The following is a 20,191-nucleotide window of genomic DNA, read 5'->3' as shown; positions in this document are numbered from 1 at the left end:
ATCGATATAAACGATATTGTCTCGTACCATATCGCGTTTGAAAATGTATCAATATATATTAAAATCTCGATATATCGCCCAGCCCTAATTACATACTGTAAGCACTTAGTGTAGTGACCTGTAGTGTTTTCATACAACAAAGGGTGAGATTTGCTTTGCTGCTTTGTGTGTGCAGCACTGCTGAGGCTGTTCTCCAGGAGATGGACAACATCACCAGCATTCGGCAGAACCGTGAGGTGGAGCGACTTCGCATGTGGACTGGAGACACTGTGGAGGTGAGAGTAGCTCTGGTATTAGGAACAACAACATTGACTTGTGCTGTAAGGTATGGCTGGATTTAAGGTTTTCTTCTTTCAGGAAAACATGGACATGTATTCCCGGGTGAAACGGAGGAAATCCATGCGTAGGAGCACATTCAACATGCCCGCACACCACAAAGTCATGAACAAAGCAGAGGATGATGATGATGAAGAAGAGGAGGAAGGGACAGAAGGTGGATTTTCTCAGATATGTTGTATCCACTCATCAGTGGACCTAGAAGTTGTCAATGTTTAAAAAAAAAACCCAAACAGTTTAGTGACATCTAGTGGCACAAATTACAGCCAACTAAATAACATCTCCCAAATTCAACTGGCTCAAAAAAGAAGAAAATAAAAGAAGTGGCATATACCTGCTTAATTTTACATATGCTCAAAAGCTTACATTGATTCCATAATTACTTTTTTGTAATTTTAAGCTTCCCCCCTGAAGTATAAAAAATGTTACTTTGGACTGTCAGAATCTCATGGTGAGGAAGAAGAGGATGCAGAGGACGACGAAGATGATGAAGGAGATGAAGCAGAAGAGGCAGGAGAGGAAAATGATAGACCGTACAACCTGAGGCAGCGCAAGACTGTGCAGAGATATGAGGCGCCACCAATTGGTAATTACTGCCTTCCTAAACTTTGTATATAAAGGTTGTTTTTTTGTGTGTGTGTATAACAACCAGTGACTTTGTTTGCCTTTTCAGAGCCTGTGAACAGAAAACAGAGCAACCCCTCTCTTTTTGACACTCACAGATCCCCAGCGAGAAGAAGCCATATAAGGTGAGCAGAGATCTGAGAAACCTCAGATCTGAAGATGTACATGTGAACGCATGACATTTTCAAATAGCTACTGGTCATTCTGGCTGCAGAACCAATCAGTGTTAACATTGAGATCCTGCGGTATTAAATCTGTTATTTCTCCCACCCTTATCCAGAGTGAAGAAACATGCCATTCATAGCAGTGACACCACCTCATCATCTGATGAAGAGAGGTTTGAGCGAAGAAAAAGCAAGAGCATGACCCGGGCCAGGAACAGGTGCGGCTGCTGTCGGCTTTCTTCTCTACCTTTTCTTTTTGTTCCTTTCTGTTCCGCTGTAGACAGAAACAGTAGCTGTGATCATTTCTTTTCTTGTAGAGCTACTTCCTGCTGTCCAGCTACTCTTTAACCGAGGTGTCAAGTAACGAAGTACAAAGACTTTGTTACCTTACTTAAGTAGAAATTTTGGTTATCTATACTTCACTGGAGTAATTATTTTTCAGACGACTTTTTACTTTTACTCCTTACATTTTCACGCAATTATCTGTACTTTTTTACTCCTTACATTTTAAAAACAGCCTCGTTACTCTATTTCATTTCGGCTTTAAATAAAAAACTATCCAGTTAAATTGCTCCATCCGGATAGAGTGAATTTGGTTGTGGTTGTTGCTCGGATGTTCTTGTCCAGTTTTGTTCTTACATCCGTTCCCTCAGATTCCTGCAACTAAACTTGGATGTACATTCCAATAAAGGTTAGGATAAATGATAACATGCCTCTGAAGTTTGACTTTTTGCACCATTACAATACTTATAGGCAACTAGTCATCATATCTCCTGCTCTCTGAAACACATGTTAATGCTCAATAGTACACGTATATGGTTCTTTAATATATTTGCATTATACTAAGATGCATTCATTTTCAATGGCTTTTGTCCTAAATGGCTTTATTCCCCCTTACATTACTTTTACTTTTATACCTTAAATAGTTTTGAAACCAGTACTTTTATACTTTTACTCGAGTAAAAAACTTGAGGAGTATTTTTAAACACTAGTATCTATACTTCTACCTGAGTAATGAATGTGAATACTTTTGACACCTCTGCTCTTTAAATTATTAAGCACGTCAGAGGGATTATATACACGTGTGTATTTTTACCACTCAGATATGATTATTTATTACAGATGTATTTATTTCAACAGATGTTTGCCCTTGAATCTGACCGCGGAAGACCTGGCTAGTGGTGTCCTGCGTGATAGAGGGAAAGTGGGTGCAAGCTTGGCTGACGTGGACCCCATGAACCTTGACAACTCGGTGAGTAGAACTTCTGCTGAAAGTAGCACAGCTCAGATCTTAAGACTTGTTCAGGCGTACGTGCCGCAGCTAAAAGGAAGCTGTCTTTGAATACAGTTCTTGATTAACACTTATTACCGAATTGGGAAGAGTCTTCTTGGCTTACTGTTTTTCATTGATATTCAGGTGACTTACAGTGTTTCTGTATGTCCTTTTGTAGGTACGATTTGATAGCGTGGGTGGCCTCACTAATCACATTCAGTCACTGAAGGAGATGGTTGTGTTCCCTCTGCTTTATCCTGAGGTCTTTGAGAAATTCAAGATACAACCTCCCAGGTGAGAAAAGGATTTTGACTTGTGCCGCCTTGATGTCAAGTTGTTGATTCAGTAACTGAAGTCATTACAGAAGGCGGAACAGAAGGAAAAACTGGGACAAATGAGTGAAGGACCTTAAGTACTGCGACATCAGTTTATTGGTGATTCACATTGTGAAATTTTATTTTAAGACGTGAATGAACTGGTGGACCTTGCTTTTATTCGATAAACCAACATCACGTTTTCTTTTCTGTTCCCTTTTAGAGGGTGTTTGTTCTACGGTCCCCCGGGGACAGGAAAAACCCTGGTTGCACGGGCGCTAGCCAACGAGTGCAGTCAGGGAGATAGAAAGGTTTCCTTCTTCATGAGGAAAGGAGCTGACTGCCTCAGTAAGTGGGTCGGTGAATCAGAACGGCAGCTACGCCTGCTTTTTGATCAGGTGAGTCATCGGGAGAAAAACTTTTGGACAACATGCACACACCAATGGCTTTAGCCACTCGATTCGAAATGGTTGTATTTGCAAAAACAAAATGTTAGAGATTGCTTCTCTCGTCTGCTGGATGTTGTTGACTGCTGACTGTTTTTTCCTTTTGTTCATACTTTTGATCAGGCTTACCTGATGAGGCCATCTATTATTTTCTTTGATGAGATTGATGGTTTGGCTCCGGTTCGCTCCAGCAGGCAAGACCAGATACACAGGTAAGGCTAATGTTATTGGAAACGTCATACCTAAGATGATGAAGCTTTTTTCATATAGGTCATACTTTAAATATACCATTGATACTTTTTTTTTTTTTTTTTTAATTTTCTTTATTATTATTATTCTCACATCTTACATTACACAGCTGATGTACAATTGGTTTACAATTATTGCCAGGGAGACAGAAAAACATCAGCATGTCAAAACATAGCTGTTGCCTTATAGTTGTGTAATGTTGAAAGAAACAAAACCTGCGTATATTTATATTACCATTGATACTTTTTAACAGCCCATTGTGCTTTAATCTGTTTGGTTGCAGACGGCTTCAGTAGTAGAATTTGTGTTGCATGTTTATATAAATCAAAGTGAGAATTAAAACATACTAAGTCTTCAGTCTACCAAAGGGCATGCATTTTTTCCTTTTCTTTCTTTTTTTTTTCCTTTTAAATGTACACAGTTGATGCCTATAAAAACCAAAATGCTTCGTCTATCATTAACGTCATAACTTTTACTTTGTCTTTGACATTTTTTGTATGCATTCAGTTTTGAATTACTACTGTTTCTTTAACAGCAACAACAAAATGTTAGATAGGGTTGCTAGAACTACACGCCTGACACTCTTAGTATTGCAGATTTGATTGTAACACCTACATTCTTGTTTGCATGCTAATCAGAGGTATGGCATGAGTATGAACTGTAGGTGAGGAAGTACCTCTACTTTTTAAAACAGTGAGGGCTGAAAGGGACAGTAAGTATTTCATAGGACTTAATGATGGTTTGCAGAAAACATAACGTGTGTGTGTGTGTGTTTTTGTGTGTAATAAATAGGTGGGGCTGACAAGCTGAATGTAAATGTTCCACACAGCTCTAAAATGATTTCATCAGGCATCGCCAACCCTGGTCATAATTCACATTAGGGCTGGGCGATTTTGGACAAAAATAAAATCCCGATTTTTTTTTTTTTTTTTTTTTTTTTTTTTTTTTTTCTCTGAAAACCCGATTTTCGATTTCGATTTTTTTGGTAAAACTACAAAAGACAATGGAATGAATTGTTTCAAATATTTTATATTTATTTTTAAAGAAAAATAGAAAACAAATTGCCCTATTGGGAATGAAGTGCAATTGAAAGATACTGTAAATCCTCCTTGAGTTTAGTAAAGTGACATCCTTTACAATTTTCTTGACCAAACAAAGATGACTAGACGAGCTCTGTCTGTAATGCAGCCAGCTGCAAAAAAGGAAAATCGATTTTCCGATTTTCCTTTTTTTAACATCGATTGTGATTAATAAATTTGATTTAGATTTAAAATCGATTAATCGCACAGCCCTAATTCACATGTCTGTATTTATAAGTCTGCCTAGTATTAAATACTATGTCTTTAACATTTATAATACCATATCCTTCTCTTTGGTTAGTTCTATTGTTTCTACACTGCTGGCTTTGATGGACGGCTTGGACAGTCGTGGGGAGATAGTGGTCATCGGTGCTACAAACAGACTTGACTCTATCGACCCGGCACTCAGGAGGCCTGGACGCTTTGACCGGGAGTTTCTGTTCAGCCTGCCCGACAAGAAAGTGGGTCTAATAACTACTAATCTAATGTTGTCATTGCTGTTGTGGAAAAAACCTGACAAACCTCTTTAACACGTTCTTTCCAACTAGGTGAATCTCTGAACTGAGAACTGAGTATCCAAGTATTTTTGAGAGATCATTTGGATTTTGGTAGCTTTAATTAAACAGTTGCATGCAAAAGGGTCAGATCATACATCAGGCGTCTCGATGCAGAATGACAATGAAAAAGAGGAGCATACTGATTTTGAAGCGTAGAGGATGATACATTCTAGTAGACAAAACATTGGTGTTCCCACCGCTGATCTTTGTTTGGGCAGAGTAGTAGTCTGCACCTGAAGTCGGCCTGAGGTTCTCAGACGTTTTGTTTTCATCAAGTATGGGAAGCACTTTTTTCCCATCACAATTACTACGATATTTTCATGGTACTATAACATTGTTTAGATGATGATAACATTTGATTGTGTACTCGGAATGATTGCATATTAAACTTCTTACATTTGTGGATTTACCTTTTTAATTGGTGGTCTGTGGAATATTTATCTCACTTGGTAACCACCAAATAACAGTATACAGCACAGGGGTGTAGTGTTAAAATATTTCAGTTAATCTTTCACACTCTTTAGCACAGGGGGGGAGAGGAGTACTTTTTCTGCTGTGCATAAAACAATGTTAAATATGAGTAAATGTTGTGACTTCAAATGGGATGAATGACTCTGTGTAGGTGACTCCCATGGAGTCATCCTAATGGGTTGCCCTGCATCGTTTGTTTGCACAGTTTGAATATTGATAATCAAAACTTAATCAGGTCGTTGCCATCTGCTCACCAGAGAGCTGACTTAAAACCTTATGAATTATTTTAATAGTGATATTTATTTAAAGTTTCTTTTTTTAGGTTGTTGTTTTGTTGTTTTTCTTCCTGCCTTCACTCCCTTTTTTATTTTTTTTTTTTTCATTCTCATTTAGGCCAGGAAGCACATTTTGGAGATTCACACAAGGGACTGGAATCCCAAGTTGGCTGAGCCATTTCTAGATGAACTTGCAGAAAAATGTGTCGGTAAGAGTGGTGCAAGCATAGAGTGTAAGGTGTGTGTTGTGTTGAGCCTTATTTCACAAGACCGGTGATTAATGAGACCTCTACTGCATAGTACAAAATTTGGAATGTGTGGGCTTAAAACAATCTTAATGAAGCTAAGGTGAACAATTGAACAAGTTTGAGAAACATTTTAGTTATTTATTCTGTTTTAAAATGTAATTCCCAGGCTACTGTGGTGCTGACATAAAAGCACTTTGCACAGAGGCAGCCTTGATGGCGCTGCGCCGCCGGTATCCACAGATCTATGGCAGCAGCGTCAAGCTGAAGCTGGATGTCACCTCCATCGTCCTGGGGCCTGGCGACTTTAGCAAAGCAATGAGGACGATTGTCCCGGCCTCCCAGAGGGCTCTGACCCCCCCAGGTCGAGCCATATCTCCTATCCTTAGGCCCTTGTTGGCCTGCTCTTTCTCCTTGGTGCTGAAAGCTCTGCTCAGAGTCTTCCCCCATGCTCAATGTACTGACAGGGACACCCCACAAGGTAAGGATTTAGTACCTAAAGATTCAGTTGGTTTTCTGTTTCATTTCAGTTAGTTGTTACTTCACACTGTTTTTCTCTCTTACATGTTGGATTACTTGTCTGTTGCAGTTTTGTAGTATTTTACTATCTTAGCATCTTTTTTCAACCTTGCGACCACAGCAAATTTACCTCCACCTGGCACCATCATGCATCTAGTAATTCAGAGATGGTGCTATAGAGCTCTGATAAACATCATGTGAATACTACCATAACTGAACTTAGGGCTGGGCGATATGGACCAAAAGTCATATCTCGATATTTTCTAGCTGAATGGCGATACTCGATATATATCGATATTTTTTCTGTGCTATATTTGGGGTTTCCCCCAAAGCATTATAGCATAGCATCTCTGTTAGCTTCATTTTTTTCTGAGGCAAACCCTTAAAAAAAACAGTCAGTTTTAATACAAAGCCTCGTGCCAAATGTCACACAGGTACATTTATTAACGGAGTCTGCACAATATCAAAATGTATAAAACAAATGAAATAAAAATAAACTGCCTGCATATATAGAATAAAAATGCTTCTTGAATAAAATAAAACAAATATCCCTTTCCTGCATAACAATTAAATGAAAATTCACTGTGCAATTAATACAATGTAGACAGTAACAGGCAGACTTTTCCACTGAAGTTGACAGTTTTGCAAATAACAAAACATTTGTGCAAATCTCAAATAAAACATTCAAGTCAATTTGTCACAAAATAAGCTATATCAAAATCATATTTTTTTTTTTTCTTCAAAATATCGATATAAACGATATTGTCTCGTACCATATCGCGTTTGAAAATATATCGATATATATTAAAATCTCGATATATCGCCCAGCCCTATGAAGAAGTTAGTTGATATTCTGCAGAAAGTTAAGACTTCTTGCTCAAAGATAACAAAGTCATTTTTACATTCATTTAACACCAGTGTACTAAATAACACATGGGGAAGTGTATTGCATATAATCATGATTATACAAGCCTTTTTTGTTCCCTGATAGGCGTCGACAATCATCTGCTTGAAGAGGACGTGTTTAGCGATGATGACAATGAGGAAGGCTCTGCCTCCATTTATGAAGTTCAGCCTAGTGCGTCTCCAAAGAGTCAGCTCTCCTCTTCTGCAATGCACAGAACGTTCCTCCATTTCTCCTCGTAAGTCCTGAAAATCACAATTACTTTGGAAATTTTTTTTTGTTAATGGATATCTTCAGAGTTGCAAGGCAACCTCTGCGAGAGGTTCATCCTGTTCCATTCAGATTATCACAGCGTGAGAACGTATATCAGCAGGAGAGAGAGATAAATATATCTTAGCGCCCGGGGATTACTTGAATTACACAGCATATGAGTACTAAGGTCTTTAATTATTTAGCCCTACAGACTGATTTGTTTTTTTGATAATTATTTCTACAGCGGAAGATATATTTCCAAAGTAGCCTTAGGTTATTCACTTCTCCTCTCAAAAAGTAAGTTTCCTCTTTGAAAAAGAAACATTTCATATCTAACTAGATATAATATATGCTGGGTTTTGAGAGGTAAGAATTGTAGGCTTGAATTCTGACCAGAATAATTCTACTTTAAATCTACTTTTGGCTACAGTTTCTGAATTGTGAAAAACTGGAAAGAGATATTTTGTTGAAAGGAAACCTGATATGGTATGGCCTTGCTTTAAAAAAAAAAAAAAGAAAAAAGATCTGATCTCATTGTGGGGAGTGGAGTATTTATTTATTTTTTTCCCCTGTTCCAAATGGGTTACTGTGTAGGGTTGCTTTTATTGCGGTTGTTGAGTAAATTGTTTTTGAAAAGAGGAAGTAGATCATTGTTCTCAGATTGGAATATACACTGGCAGAAAATGCTTTGCAACGAATGAATGTACGACAGATTTCAGCCTTTATTAACCGGTCCTGAGAATGTAACAATAAGGCCCATTACCGGGTTCATATTAAATGTGAACTTAATAATGAAAAAATGTTGGGTTATTGTAATGGCAAAAGCAACTTTGCAGAAGGTGATCATGACCCAAAAAGAAAACGAGAGAACTTGAGCTGTCACCACGCTTGAATGTCTGTGTTCATACTTAAAATATGAACTATATGAATATGAACTTAATTTTCTTCTAGATCTGCCCTTCAACAGCCCACAGCATATCGGCCTCGTCTGCTGCTGGCAGGGGCCCCAGGCTCAGGACAGAGCTCTCACTTGGCTCCTGCCTTGCTCCACCATCTGGACAAGCTACCAGTGTACCGCCTGGACTTGCCCACTCTGTACTCCGTCAGCGCCAAAACTCCAGAAGAGTCCTGTGCTCAGGTAAAGCGCATCACAATACATGGGTTACAAAAAAAAATAGTTAGGCTTTTGCATTGGTTGACATTTGGTATTGGTGGTCAAGTTAAAGTGAAACCGAAGGAACTATAGAAATACTAACCTTAAAGGTGTGAAGGTTTAGTCGCTTTTATGACACCTGCTGAGATCAACTCATGTTAGGTCTTTAATTTGGTCAGTCTCTCTTTCTCTTCATTGCTTCTTCCGTCAATACGTTCTAGGATATCTTAGGGTGTTTCCACATCGGCTTTATTTAGGTCATCCCAAAGGTACTTGAGTACATGTCACCAGGGTCAGTGTGAACTAGGAATGGGCGATATTTTACCGTTCACGATATACCGTCAAAAAAATTCCCCACGGTAAGAATTTGTCATCTCACGGTAAAAACGATAAATTCCCGTTGATGACATTTTTGTGTGAAGCTGATTTATGGTTCTGTGTTAAATCCACGCACAACGTACGTGAAGGGAGGGAGGAAGGGAGAAAAGAAGAAGGATGAGGGAGGAAGGGAGAAAGGGAGAAAAGAAGGATGGCTGGAGGGGAGGGAGAAAAGAAGGATGGATGGAGGGAAGGGAGGGAGAAAAGAAGGAAGGATGGATGGAGGGAAGGGAGAAAAGAAGGATGGATGGAGGGAAGGGAGAAAAGAAGGAAGGATGGAAGGAATGGAGAAAAGAGGAAGGAAGGAAGGATGGATGGATATGAGTCTGAAAGAAAATAGGATAAATTCCCGTTGATACGTGTTTGTGTAACAAACATGGCGGATCTGAGTCATTCCAGTTTTGCAGTCCAGGTGGACTAATTTCATTGGTTTTTATTAATTCATTTTAATTGATGTAGTTTAGTAGCATTTAGTATCTTTTAGAGCAGTGATTTGGGGGCTCCAAAGGCTGAATGTGGTGATAGATTTATAGTTACAAAGTTGGAGTTGAATTGGTATTTTTTTTATCGCCATTTTTATCGTTATCAGGATAAATGCCAGAAATTATCGTGATAAAGTTTTTAGTCCATACCGCCCAGCCCTAGTGTGAACATAGCGAACTGTGTGTTGTGACAACTTTGATGAGGTGGTCTTGGCACGTCAGTCGGCATACACGTGGTCCATTTGTGATGTGAAAGCTCTGCAACCTCAATTTGACCCAACTATGGGCAGAATCCATATGTTTATGCCAAAAATGCTTCCATAGACAGTTAAATAGTTCTGTTGGTTTTGAGAGAACACATAAACAAGCCGAACAAAAGAAAGTAAAAGTTAATGGTCACAGACAAATGACTTCCAGCTGCAGTTGAGCTTCATTTTCTTTTTATTTTGTTTTAATACTATTTTTATTGGTTTTTCAATTTTATGGGTACAAACATTAGAACAGAACAAAACGAGACACAACAAAATGTAGAAATAAAACAAAAAAAAAACCCCACCCCAACCAACGGTAAGCGCTGCGCAGTACGTATGCATAAAATGAATAAGTAAATTAAGAGACAGGTAAACGAAGAGCACATACATGTGCAAGTGAAAGAAAGAAAGAAAGAGAGAAAGGGGGAAAAAAAGCTTCATTTTCAAATTGTATAGTTTGCCTAGAGTTTCACCAACAAAATAACACAATTGCTGTGTGGCTATGCTTTTCGCCTCTTTGCTTCATTTATTATTTATTTATCATTTATTGGATCCCCATTAGTCCGCATAAATATGAAGACTATTCTTCCTGGGGTCCACATTAAATCATACAATTAATCAACAATACAGCATTTGTACAAAGAATAACATAGATCAATTAACCTGAAAAAATTAACATACATTTCTCAGTGCATATGAACAAATACTAATAATAATAATATGAACATTGAAAAATTAACATGAATGGATTCCTTTAACGTAGTTTTCTAATAGACTATTGTAACAGAATATTATGTCGAAACACAGCTTCTCTCAGTTTACTTTTGAAACTAGCCATTCCTGTGGTTGAAATCAAGGTTGTCATGGAAACATGACACTGCCAACACTGATGTTGACTAATGATGGTACTGACTATTGTTGCAAGACTTGTGGTCCGGTGTTTGGGCTAGAGTGAAAAGGATACTTGTGAACATGAACTGAGCAAACTGAAAAACAACCGTAGTCATGTCTTTCGTCATAGCACTGTCAAGTGACGTGCAGTTGTTGCCAGAGATCACTGGGATGGGAGTTCAAAGTTGCTGTGGGTGGTTTCTGCTGATAGGTGGGAGGGGAGGCTGAAAGAGCTGAGTGATACTTTCTTAAATATATAAATAATCACAACAGCCTGTATTGCAGTACTTCTTGAATATGTAATTCAGATGGAAGCAACACTGAAACCTTGACTTTCTGTAGGTTTTCCGTGAGGCTCGCCGAAGCATGCCCAGCGTGGTTTACATGCCCCACATTTCAGACTGGTGGGAGACGGTGACTGATACTGTGAAGAGCACCTTCCACAGCCTGCTGCAGGATGTTCCCTCCTTCAGTCCTGTCCTCATTCTTGCTACTGCTGAAACTCAGTACTCAAAGCTGTCAGATGAGGTAAGTGCTCAGTGTTTACATACACACTCCTAAACTGGACATTTTGAGATAAACCCAGAGGCGTTTGTTTGCACGCATTGTACATTGTAGGCCTGTGTTGAAAAAAATCGATTTCCCAATTCTAAATCGATTCTCATATTAATTCCTAAAAATCGATTCATATGTCTAAAGATCGATTTTTCTAAATATGTTTAAAGGTATGAAAACATTAAAGTGTTAGGTTATAATTGCATAAATTGGCTATATTTCATTACTTTATTTACTGTTTGGGGGTTACATTTGCAAAAAATGCTAAAAACCAAATGCTCAAAAATTAAAAACCAAAATAAACCGAAAATGGAACAAATAAAAACGGAATGTTGGAAAAAATAAAACCGATTTCATCTGGATCTGTTTGGTAATTCTGACCCACATGATGTTTCTGAAAGCAGTTCTATCAGCATTCTGGGAGCTGATTGGTCCTTACAGCATCATTAGCTGCCAATACTTGCTGTTTAATCTCAATATAATACTAGTAGTAATATTTTGCATAACTACAGTCATATAATTCATGCAACAGCTCAAAAAACTGTTTTAATAACACTAACCCAAATCAATATCGGAATCGGATCGAATCAAATCTTGATAATCGATTCTGAATCTTAAGAATTGGAATCGAATCGATTCTTGACACTTGAATTGATCCCCAGCCCTAGTACATTGTGTACATTTTAAATTGCATATTGCTTCTGACATGCAATAGTATTTATTATGTGAGGATGTTAACCAGATGGCTTTTAGATAAAGTATTAGAGGATGAATCTTGTGTTTTTTTTTTTCCTGTGCTGCAAATACTAGCAAGGATGGGGTGTTTCAATCAAGATTCAATCTCTGCTCCCACGGAATTTATATCTAGTTTCATCACACGTGTTATTTATCCAACTGCCCCCCCCCCAGGGTATGCCAATCCCTGCTTCTTTCATCCCATCTCCATGCTGTACTGTTATCTTTCTGAATGCTAAAACAGACTGATCACTGTTTTGCATGTTGGGCTGCAAGGAATTGGGTTAAGAGTGGAAATCAAGATTTGAGGGGGAAAAACTGAGGGAAAATAGAGAGCAGGAGTTTCTGTTATGTGAAGGAACGGGTTTAATTGGGTTTCTGTTCAGGAGCTTCTCGTCTTGACCCCAGCCCACACACTTGAGGGTTGATATGCTTATAGAATGTGTGTTTTTATTTCCTTTTATTTTTTGCACATATTGGTCTACCATTTTGGCAGGGTCTTTTAGATAGACTTTTGGGATTTTTTTTTATTCAGGAGGACATGGACATCTAGACTATTGCCACCAATTTCTAAACCTCACTAATTTAGCTCCAACTTTCTTTCTTAAATTTGATTAATTTCTCTTTGTAGTTTACTAGGTTTGATTACTGAGTTAAGTGTCATTTGGTGTCCTGGAGATATGTATAGCTAAGGATAATCTATTTAGTAATGGAAATTGATGCTGGGCTAGGTTCTTTAACAAAACAGCACCATACAAAGTATCTGTGGTGTGTGATGGAGACTCTGTTTTTTTAAGAACAATGTCACTGATGAATATGACTTCATCTGATCTGAATTCAGTTACATTTAGCCCAAATGTATTTTAAAGTTGGCAATAAGTTGTTGTCATTGATTGTATTAAATGTAGAGCTAAAGTCTAACATGACGCAGATGCGTTTTTGAGGCTTTTGACAAGTTTTGATGGTGTTGTTTCTGGTTTCTGGATGAAAATCTTAACATTTGATTTGATTTTATTTGATTTTATTAGGATCCCCATTAGCGGATGTAGTTTACATCAACTACTCTTCCTGGGGTCCGATCAATAAAACAATAAAATAATATGATTAAAAAATAAGAATACAGTTCAGAAATACACTAACAAACATCACAAAAAAAAAATTACATAGACAACATACAGTCTATAAAAGTAACAACATTTAACAAATCAGCAAATTTAACGAACATCACAAAAAGATTTACATAGACAACGTACAGTCTATAAAAGTACCAGCCATTAGCAAATTTAGCAATTCATTTAGCAAGCAAATAGCAGCAAAGCATAGTCTTAACATCCAATCAGATATAGTGACATGTGATTTTGTGGGGGATCATCACACATATAGTGTCAAAAAACACACTCGGATACAGCAAGACACACCGTAAATAAATAATTTATGTTTACACTACCTTTTGTGAGCTATGTATTTCTTCACTTGTTTTTTGAAACTGACCTTGCTCTGGGTTTTAGAAATGTAACCTGGAAGAGAATTCCATTCAGCAATAGCTCTGTAGAGCACTGTTTGTTGTTTGAAATTTGTTTTTGCTTTTGGAACACAGTATTTACCACTAACTGCATGTCTGGTGGGATATGACATACATAACAGACATACATAACATAATATACATGCCAACTCCTGTTGCCATACTGTTTTATTGTTCATGTATTTAGTCATTTTAGAAGTGAAAGGGAAGATGTGTTATATTGTAGGTCTATAACTGGCTAACTTTCCTGTATCAAGAATAAGATAAGAAAATCTTTATTTCTCCCACAATGGAGAAATTGAAGTTTGCAATAACATACAGAAAGAGGTACCGGTAGATTAAAGTTAGATTAAGGTTCAGTTAGAACGTCCAGCAGACCTCCAGATGAGCGCGGGGATGTTTTTCTGAATGTGATAGGAAGCCTTTGAGGTGTGACATGAATAGTATGTTTATGTAAAGTTAAGATGACTACAGTAAAGATGATTACAATGATGTCAAAGCCCAAGTTCAGAAATAAATATCTGGGTATAATTTACATTAGAAGAGGTTGCCTTGAAATGTGTTTGAACTCAAAATCAGGAAGACCGACTATGATTGAGGGTGTTGTGGCCAACAATCTGATCATTCTGATGTTTCATAACTTGAAAAGCTTGAATGAAAAACAATTCAAAAGTTTGGTTCTAAAGACTTAAATGGCTGCTGTTGTTTTTTCTTTTTTTAATGGAAGGCCGCTGCCTGGGTTTTCTTTTGTTTTTGTTTTTTATAATATCCAGGTGGTGGCTTAAAACATTAAAAAAAATGTATCTTTTATTCAATTATTAGAACTGGTAATTTTATAGAAAATGTTTAGGCATGGGTATGGTACAATTGATGCGATCTGGCCACTTTGTAGTCTTGTTTCTCTTTGAGGCACAGAGACTCGTGACAGTTGCTGCCTCAGCTCCAACCCTCGGCAGGGAAGAGGCAGTAGCTTTGCGCAGTCAAACTGACACCACAGGCTTCAGTCCAGCTCCATGGCTTTCCTTCCTCCCTGAGCAGCTGCTCATTCTGCTTAGATTGATTTTCTTTCCCATGCAAGACCAATGAAAATAAAAACCCCTGTGTGACTGTAAGAGCGATGCAGTTGGATCAAGATATGGTCCTGTTGCTTGTGTATTTAGTGCTGTGATGCTTATTTGCACAAGTGTGTTTGAGGCATCAGAAGTTCACAGAAACTACATCAGTAATAGGGGTGTGCAAACAAGGGTACCTCACGATTCGATTTCGATTATTGGAGCTTTGATTCTTCGATTCTTCGATTATAACGATTGTCGATTCGATTATTGGTGCCATGATACTTCGATTGTGATTTTTAATGCTTTTTTCCATACAAGATTGATTTTGTCTTCATCTGTGGCTACATTTGTAAATAAATAGCCATTCAATTAACTCAGTTCCTCCAACAACACTCATTAAGTAAATAACAAGGTTTTTTGAACATTTGACATGTATTTTTCAAAGACACAAAATAATTTATTTTATGACTATGTAAACATTTGCTCTTTGACTTACTTAACTTTGACCAGGGAAAGCTGCACTTGCATGAGAGCCTCCTCTATTGGCGGAAAACACTGAAAAAGGTCAAGCCCTGGATTTAATGAGTTCATTAATTCAAGTAAACAAGATATGTACTTCCATCAAATTTATTTAGTGTAAACATATCTGCCATATTTCAAGTGAAAGTCAATAAGAAATGTGCATTCTTGAAAATGAAATGATTCAGCAGCTTATTCAGTCTGGAATCTGGTTAGGATAACTTAAAAAATAAAAAAAAATCATTTTTTTTTAAATTAATCGATTCCAAATCGTCACGTGACGCATTGCGATGCATCGACACATCGATGAATTGCACCCACCTCTAATCAGTAATGTGTATAATGTAATTTACTTTGACAACATTAATACTATCTTTTTCGGTACAAGTAGAGGGAACAAAATATGGTTTAAGTGTGTAATTTTATAGAATACTTGCCTTTATTGAGTATAAGCGAACAAATTATTCTCCTGTTAAGAGAGTATTTGCGTTCCCCTGCAAGAGCTTGGGGAGATGGCCATGGGGCGACAGACGTTCAGACCTCTCTGCTCAGGCTGGATCTGGATATTTGGGGAGGGAGGAATGGTTGGATGGATAAATGGCTTGCAGACCTTACTGATGTTTTGAGTCCTGTCGGCCAACAAGAAATATTACCCTATCAAAGGAGCTGTCACTTAGAAATGGAAAGGGCGCAATTCAGTATGGAGCGTGGCAAAAGATGTTGGATGTTTCCAGTTAGCTGTGTCTTCATTTTGTAGCAAGTACATTTAACCAGTAGGTTTTATTTAAAATGGAAATGTACAGCTAAATAGCGGAAGATGTCGAGGTATTTTGGCACAAAGGCTCAAAGCAACATGTATTCAAAATAGAAAATACAAAAAAAACTGAAAAGAAATGATGAGAAACGGTGGACTTCACAATGAAGTGAACCTTCATAATGACTTGAATATAAGAAAACAAGGTTAGAATGACTTGAATATAAAAATGTATAAACTGTAGATGATTGCATGAAAGCATTTTTTTAGTGAGGAATCACAATTCTGCACCGGCCAAGGTGATGATGTTCGACTTTTTAGAATTGCTGTAGCAATTGAATATATAGAGATGAATGCTTGAAGAGGAAAAACAAAAACTTTCCTTTAAATTGATTATGGTGTTGCATATCAGCTGAAGGGCAAAGCAAGATGGCAGTTATTAGATCTAGATTGAATACTTGAGGGAAATTTGTGAAAATTTTTCTTTCAGTCAAAAGTAGGTTTGCTAAAAGGAGGTTATTTTTCAAGATAATGCATATGGTCATGAAGTAAACGGCGTTAAAACCTTTCTTCAGGAAAAGGTGGCACAACAGCAAACGGTGACAATGAAACTGGCCTTATCAAATTGGTTGCTACCCCTCACAGATTTAAAATAGTTTGATCATAATGACATGTTAAACTTAAGTGTTATCTGAAGTTAGTTTTTTCAGTCTGGTGGTCAGAATATTTTAAGGGTGAAAAGTTGTCACTGGTATTTTGGTATCATGGTGTTCACTACACTGAACACCATGTTGTCTCGGGAGGTCAGAAAGGAAGGTCTGATCTCCTCAGAGATCAGACAAGCATGAAAGACTGCAAGGGAGACTGACATTCCTACAGCTGCACATTTCATTCAGAAGTTCAGGATCCATGATCCATGGGAATGTTACCAACCACTAGGAATGGGCGATCTTTTACCGTTCACGATATACCGTCAAAAAAATTCCCCATGGTAAGAATTTGTCATCTCGCTGTAAAAACGATAAATTCCCGTTGATGACGTTTTTGTGTAAAGCTGATTTATGGTTCTGCGTTAAATCCACGCACGAAAGAAAGAAAGAAAGAGAGAGAAAGAAAGAAACAAAGAAAGAAAGATTCCCAGTTTTGCAGTACAGGTGGACTCATTTAATCGGTTTTTATTAATTCAATTTAATTGGTGTAGCATTTAGTATTCTTTTAAAGCAGTGTTTTGGGGGCTCCAAAGACTGAATGTGGTGATAGATTTATAGTTAAAAAGGTGGAGTTGAATTGGTATTTTTTTTTTATCGTCATTTTTATCGTTATCGGGATAAATGCCAGAAATTATCGTGATACGTTTTTTTAGTCCATACCGCCCAGCCCTACCAACCGCACATTAATGAGGCTGTAAGAGGGAAACTGATGACACATTAAAGAGAAGCATAATGTAAATGGGAAACAAAGAGTCCAGAAAAACTTCCAAAGAGATTCAGGGTGGACTCCAAGGTCAAGGCTCATCAGTGTCAGGTCACACGATCTGACACTGTTTGAGCTTAAGTGCATGACAAAGGAGGACTCCACTGTTGAAAGCAAATCATAAAGAAGCCAGACTAGAATTAACAAGCCACACAGCATGTGGGGGAATGTTCTTTGAACAGATGAGACAAAACTGGAGATGTATTTTGTTATATCATAGATGAACAATTGGAGCATTCAAAGAAGGCTGTAGCTACTTTGAAACACAGAGGAGGCTTGGTTATATTCTGGGGCTGCTTTGCGGCATCTGGTACAGGGCGTCTTGAATCTGGCCAGGAACTAGGGCTGGGTGATATGGACCAAAAGTCATATCTCGATATTTTCTAGCTGAATGGCGATACTCGATATATATCGATATTTTTTCTGTGCAATAATTGGGGTTTCCCCCAAAGCATTATAGCATAGCATCTCTGTTAGCTTCATTTTTTTCTGAGGCAAACCCTTAAAAAAACAGTCAGTTTTAATACAAAGCCTCGTGCCAAATGTCACACTGGTACCTTTTATTAACAGAGGTCTGCACAATATCAAAATGTATAAAACAAATGAAATAAATATAAACTGCCTGCATATATAGAATAAAAATGCTTCTTGAATAAAATAAAACAAATATCCCTTTCCTGCATAACAATTAAATGAAAATACACTGTGCAATTAATACAATGTAGACAGTAACAGGCAGACTTTTCCACTGAGGTTGACAGTTGTTCAAGTAACAAAACATTTGTGCAAATCTCAAAACATTCAAGTCAATTTGTCACAAAATAAGCTATATCAAAATCATTAAAAAAAATCGATATAAACGATATTGTCTCATACAATATTGCGTTTGAAAATATATCGATATATATTAAAATCTCGATATATCGCCCAGCCCTACCAGGAACTGTGAAATCTCAAAACGATCAAGGCATTGTGGAGTGAAATCTGCTTGCCTGGTATCAGTTCCAAATCATGCATCCTCCAACAGGATAATGACCCCAAACACACAGAAAAATACACCAAGAATTGTTAAAAACTAAACATTGGACTATTCTGAAGGGTCTTCTATCAACCCTGAGGATACCAGCTAATTTGTTAGTCTCATTTGGTGGTGGTGGTTTTTGTGGTTTTTGTGGTTTGTTTATTTTTTAAACAATTTTTTGGAAAGATAATTCACAAGCAGTCTGATTTTCATTAGTAGGTTGTTTAGTAAATTATTATTCATTACTTTTTTCTTTGCTTCAAGTAGCCATTGTGATGTTTCCCTTCTTTAATGAAAGGGTACCAATAAAATTGGTCTGTCTGTGTATATGTAAAGGGCTCAAGTAATGAAACCTTGCTGCAAAGTTTTACACACACCTTTCTACAAGACCTCTTACTTGTGAGGAAATCTTTGTTTAGTGGTGACTCAGGGAAGCTTTTCAACTTCTCTCCAGCCAGCTCATTTTATACTTGCCTCAGATAATTTTCTCATGAAAATTGATGCAGATACGGTAATGGTGCAGTGCCAGACATATTTCATTTCTTTTGAAGGAAATTCCTACAATTAAGAGTTCATCACGGTTGGACAACATCCGTCCAGTTTTGTGGAAAATCTCCCATCTTCTTTGCAAATTTTACTTGCCCCCCCCCTTTTCCTTCACCTTAGAATGACATTCAGCTGTCAGCCAATCTCTGCTCCCTCTCTCTGTCAGCAGTGCATCAGCCTTTTATCGTGATGAACATGTTTAACTGCCACGTGCTGCACACACTTAAACGCTATCTCATTGCTCTTTGCTCATTTTTTACTATGGCTCTTTATTTCTTACCTGAGGGTATCTGAGGATGGGTATCCCCCCCCCAAAAAAAGGAAGAAGAGGGAGGCAAAGCAGACAGAACAAACATCCCACAAACGATGCAGTGGATTATGGATATGAACTACGATGAGGGAGGGCTGTAGAGGAAATTTGGGGCCAAGTCAACTGCATATGGTTCCCACTTGGGAGTGGGCTTGATCCCCATCACAGAATTAACTGGATTGGTTAAGTCCTCAGCAGCCTCTCGTATAAATGCAATCCAGATTAAGATGACTTGTTTAGCCCTTTTAAGGCCGATTCCTAATACTTCACTGTCTTGGATGATGACGAGAAAGTTGAAATGAAATGGCCATGAATAGTTTAAAAGTAGGGCTGTCAGCGTTAACGCGTTAATCGCGATTAGATTAATGCAATCCATAATGCGTTATTTTTTTTTAATCGCATTTTAATCGCAAACCTTTTTGTCCCTTCTACTCACCCGTAGTCGACTCTTCTGTAATGATCCAGAAGAGGGCGGTAATGCACCGGAAAAAACTGGATGCCAACCGCCAATAAACCTCAAGAAGAAGAAGACTCCTCTGTAGCGCCATGGATGTATTATATAAAACGTGTAGCGCCCGTTCTATAATACATCCATGGTAGCGCCATGTTAGCTGTTTCCTAAAGTAAACTTCCACCACCACCAACTACAAAGAGACGCCAAACTGAACCACTACCCGTGGATAGAAACAGAAAACGTGTGTTCGCCGAGAAGTGGCTGCATGATGTTACGCGGCGACGGGCACCGTACGTTCGCGCTCCCGCGTATCCTCCCCGTAAGCTCTGCGTTGGTGCAACGCGGAACCATAAATCAGTCAGCGTCCGTCACTGCGTGCAGCAG

The 20,191-nt window shown here is 38.0% G+C and overlaps 1 protein-coding gene across 2 annotated transcripts in view; it reads left to right on the top strand.

Moving 5' to 3' along the window:
* atad2b (ATPase family AAA domain containing 2B) overlaps positions 1–20,191 on the top strand; it is a 113,776-nt gene that overhangs the window by 13,573 nt on the left and 80,012 nt on the right. For both annotated transcript variants that reach the window (XM_061707243.1, XM_061707241.1), the window contains exons 5-19: positions 176–275; positions 358–493; positions 779–922; positions 1,010–1,085; positions 1,241–1,342; positions 2,265–2,376; positions 2,576–2,691; positions 2,935–3,109; positions 3,281–3,369; positions 4,787–4,946; positions 5,907–5,997; positions 6,203–6,514; positions 7,544–7,694; positions 8,660–8,846; positions 11,206–11,391. In XM_061707243.1, the coding sequence (XP_061563227.1) occupies positions 176–275; positions 358–493; positions 779–922; positions 1,010–1,085; positions 1,241–1,342; positions 2,265–2,376; positions 2,576–2,691; positions 2,935–3,109; positions 3,281–3,369; positions 4,787–4,946; positions 5,907–5,997; positions 6,203–6,514; positions 7,544–7,694; positions 8,660–8,846; positions 11,206–11,391 (2,137 nt within the window). The remainder of the gene's footprint in view (positions 1–175; positions 276–357; positions 494–778; positions 923–1,009; positions 1,086–1,240; positions 1,343–2,264; positions 2,377–2,575; positions 2,692–2,934; positions 3,110–3,280; positions 3,370–4,786; positions 4,947–5,906; positions 5,998–6,202; positions 6,515–7,543; positions 7,695–8,659; positions 8,847–11,205; positions 11,392–20,191) is intronic.

This window comes from Cololabis saira, chromosome 18, assembly GCF_033807715.1.
Source record: "Cololabis saira isolate AMF1-May2022 chromosome 18, fColSai1.1, whole genome shotgun sequence".
Taxonomy (NCBI): domain Eukaryota; kingdom Metazoa; phylum Chordata; class Actinopteri; order Beloniformes; family Belonidae; genus Cololabis; species Cololabis saira.
This window is presented reverse-complemented; position numbering and strand designations above follow the sequence as displayed.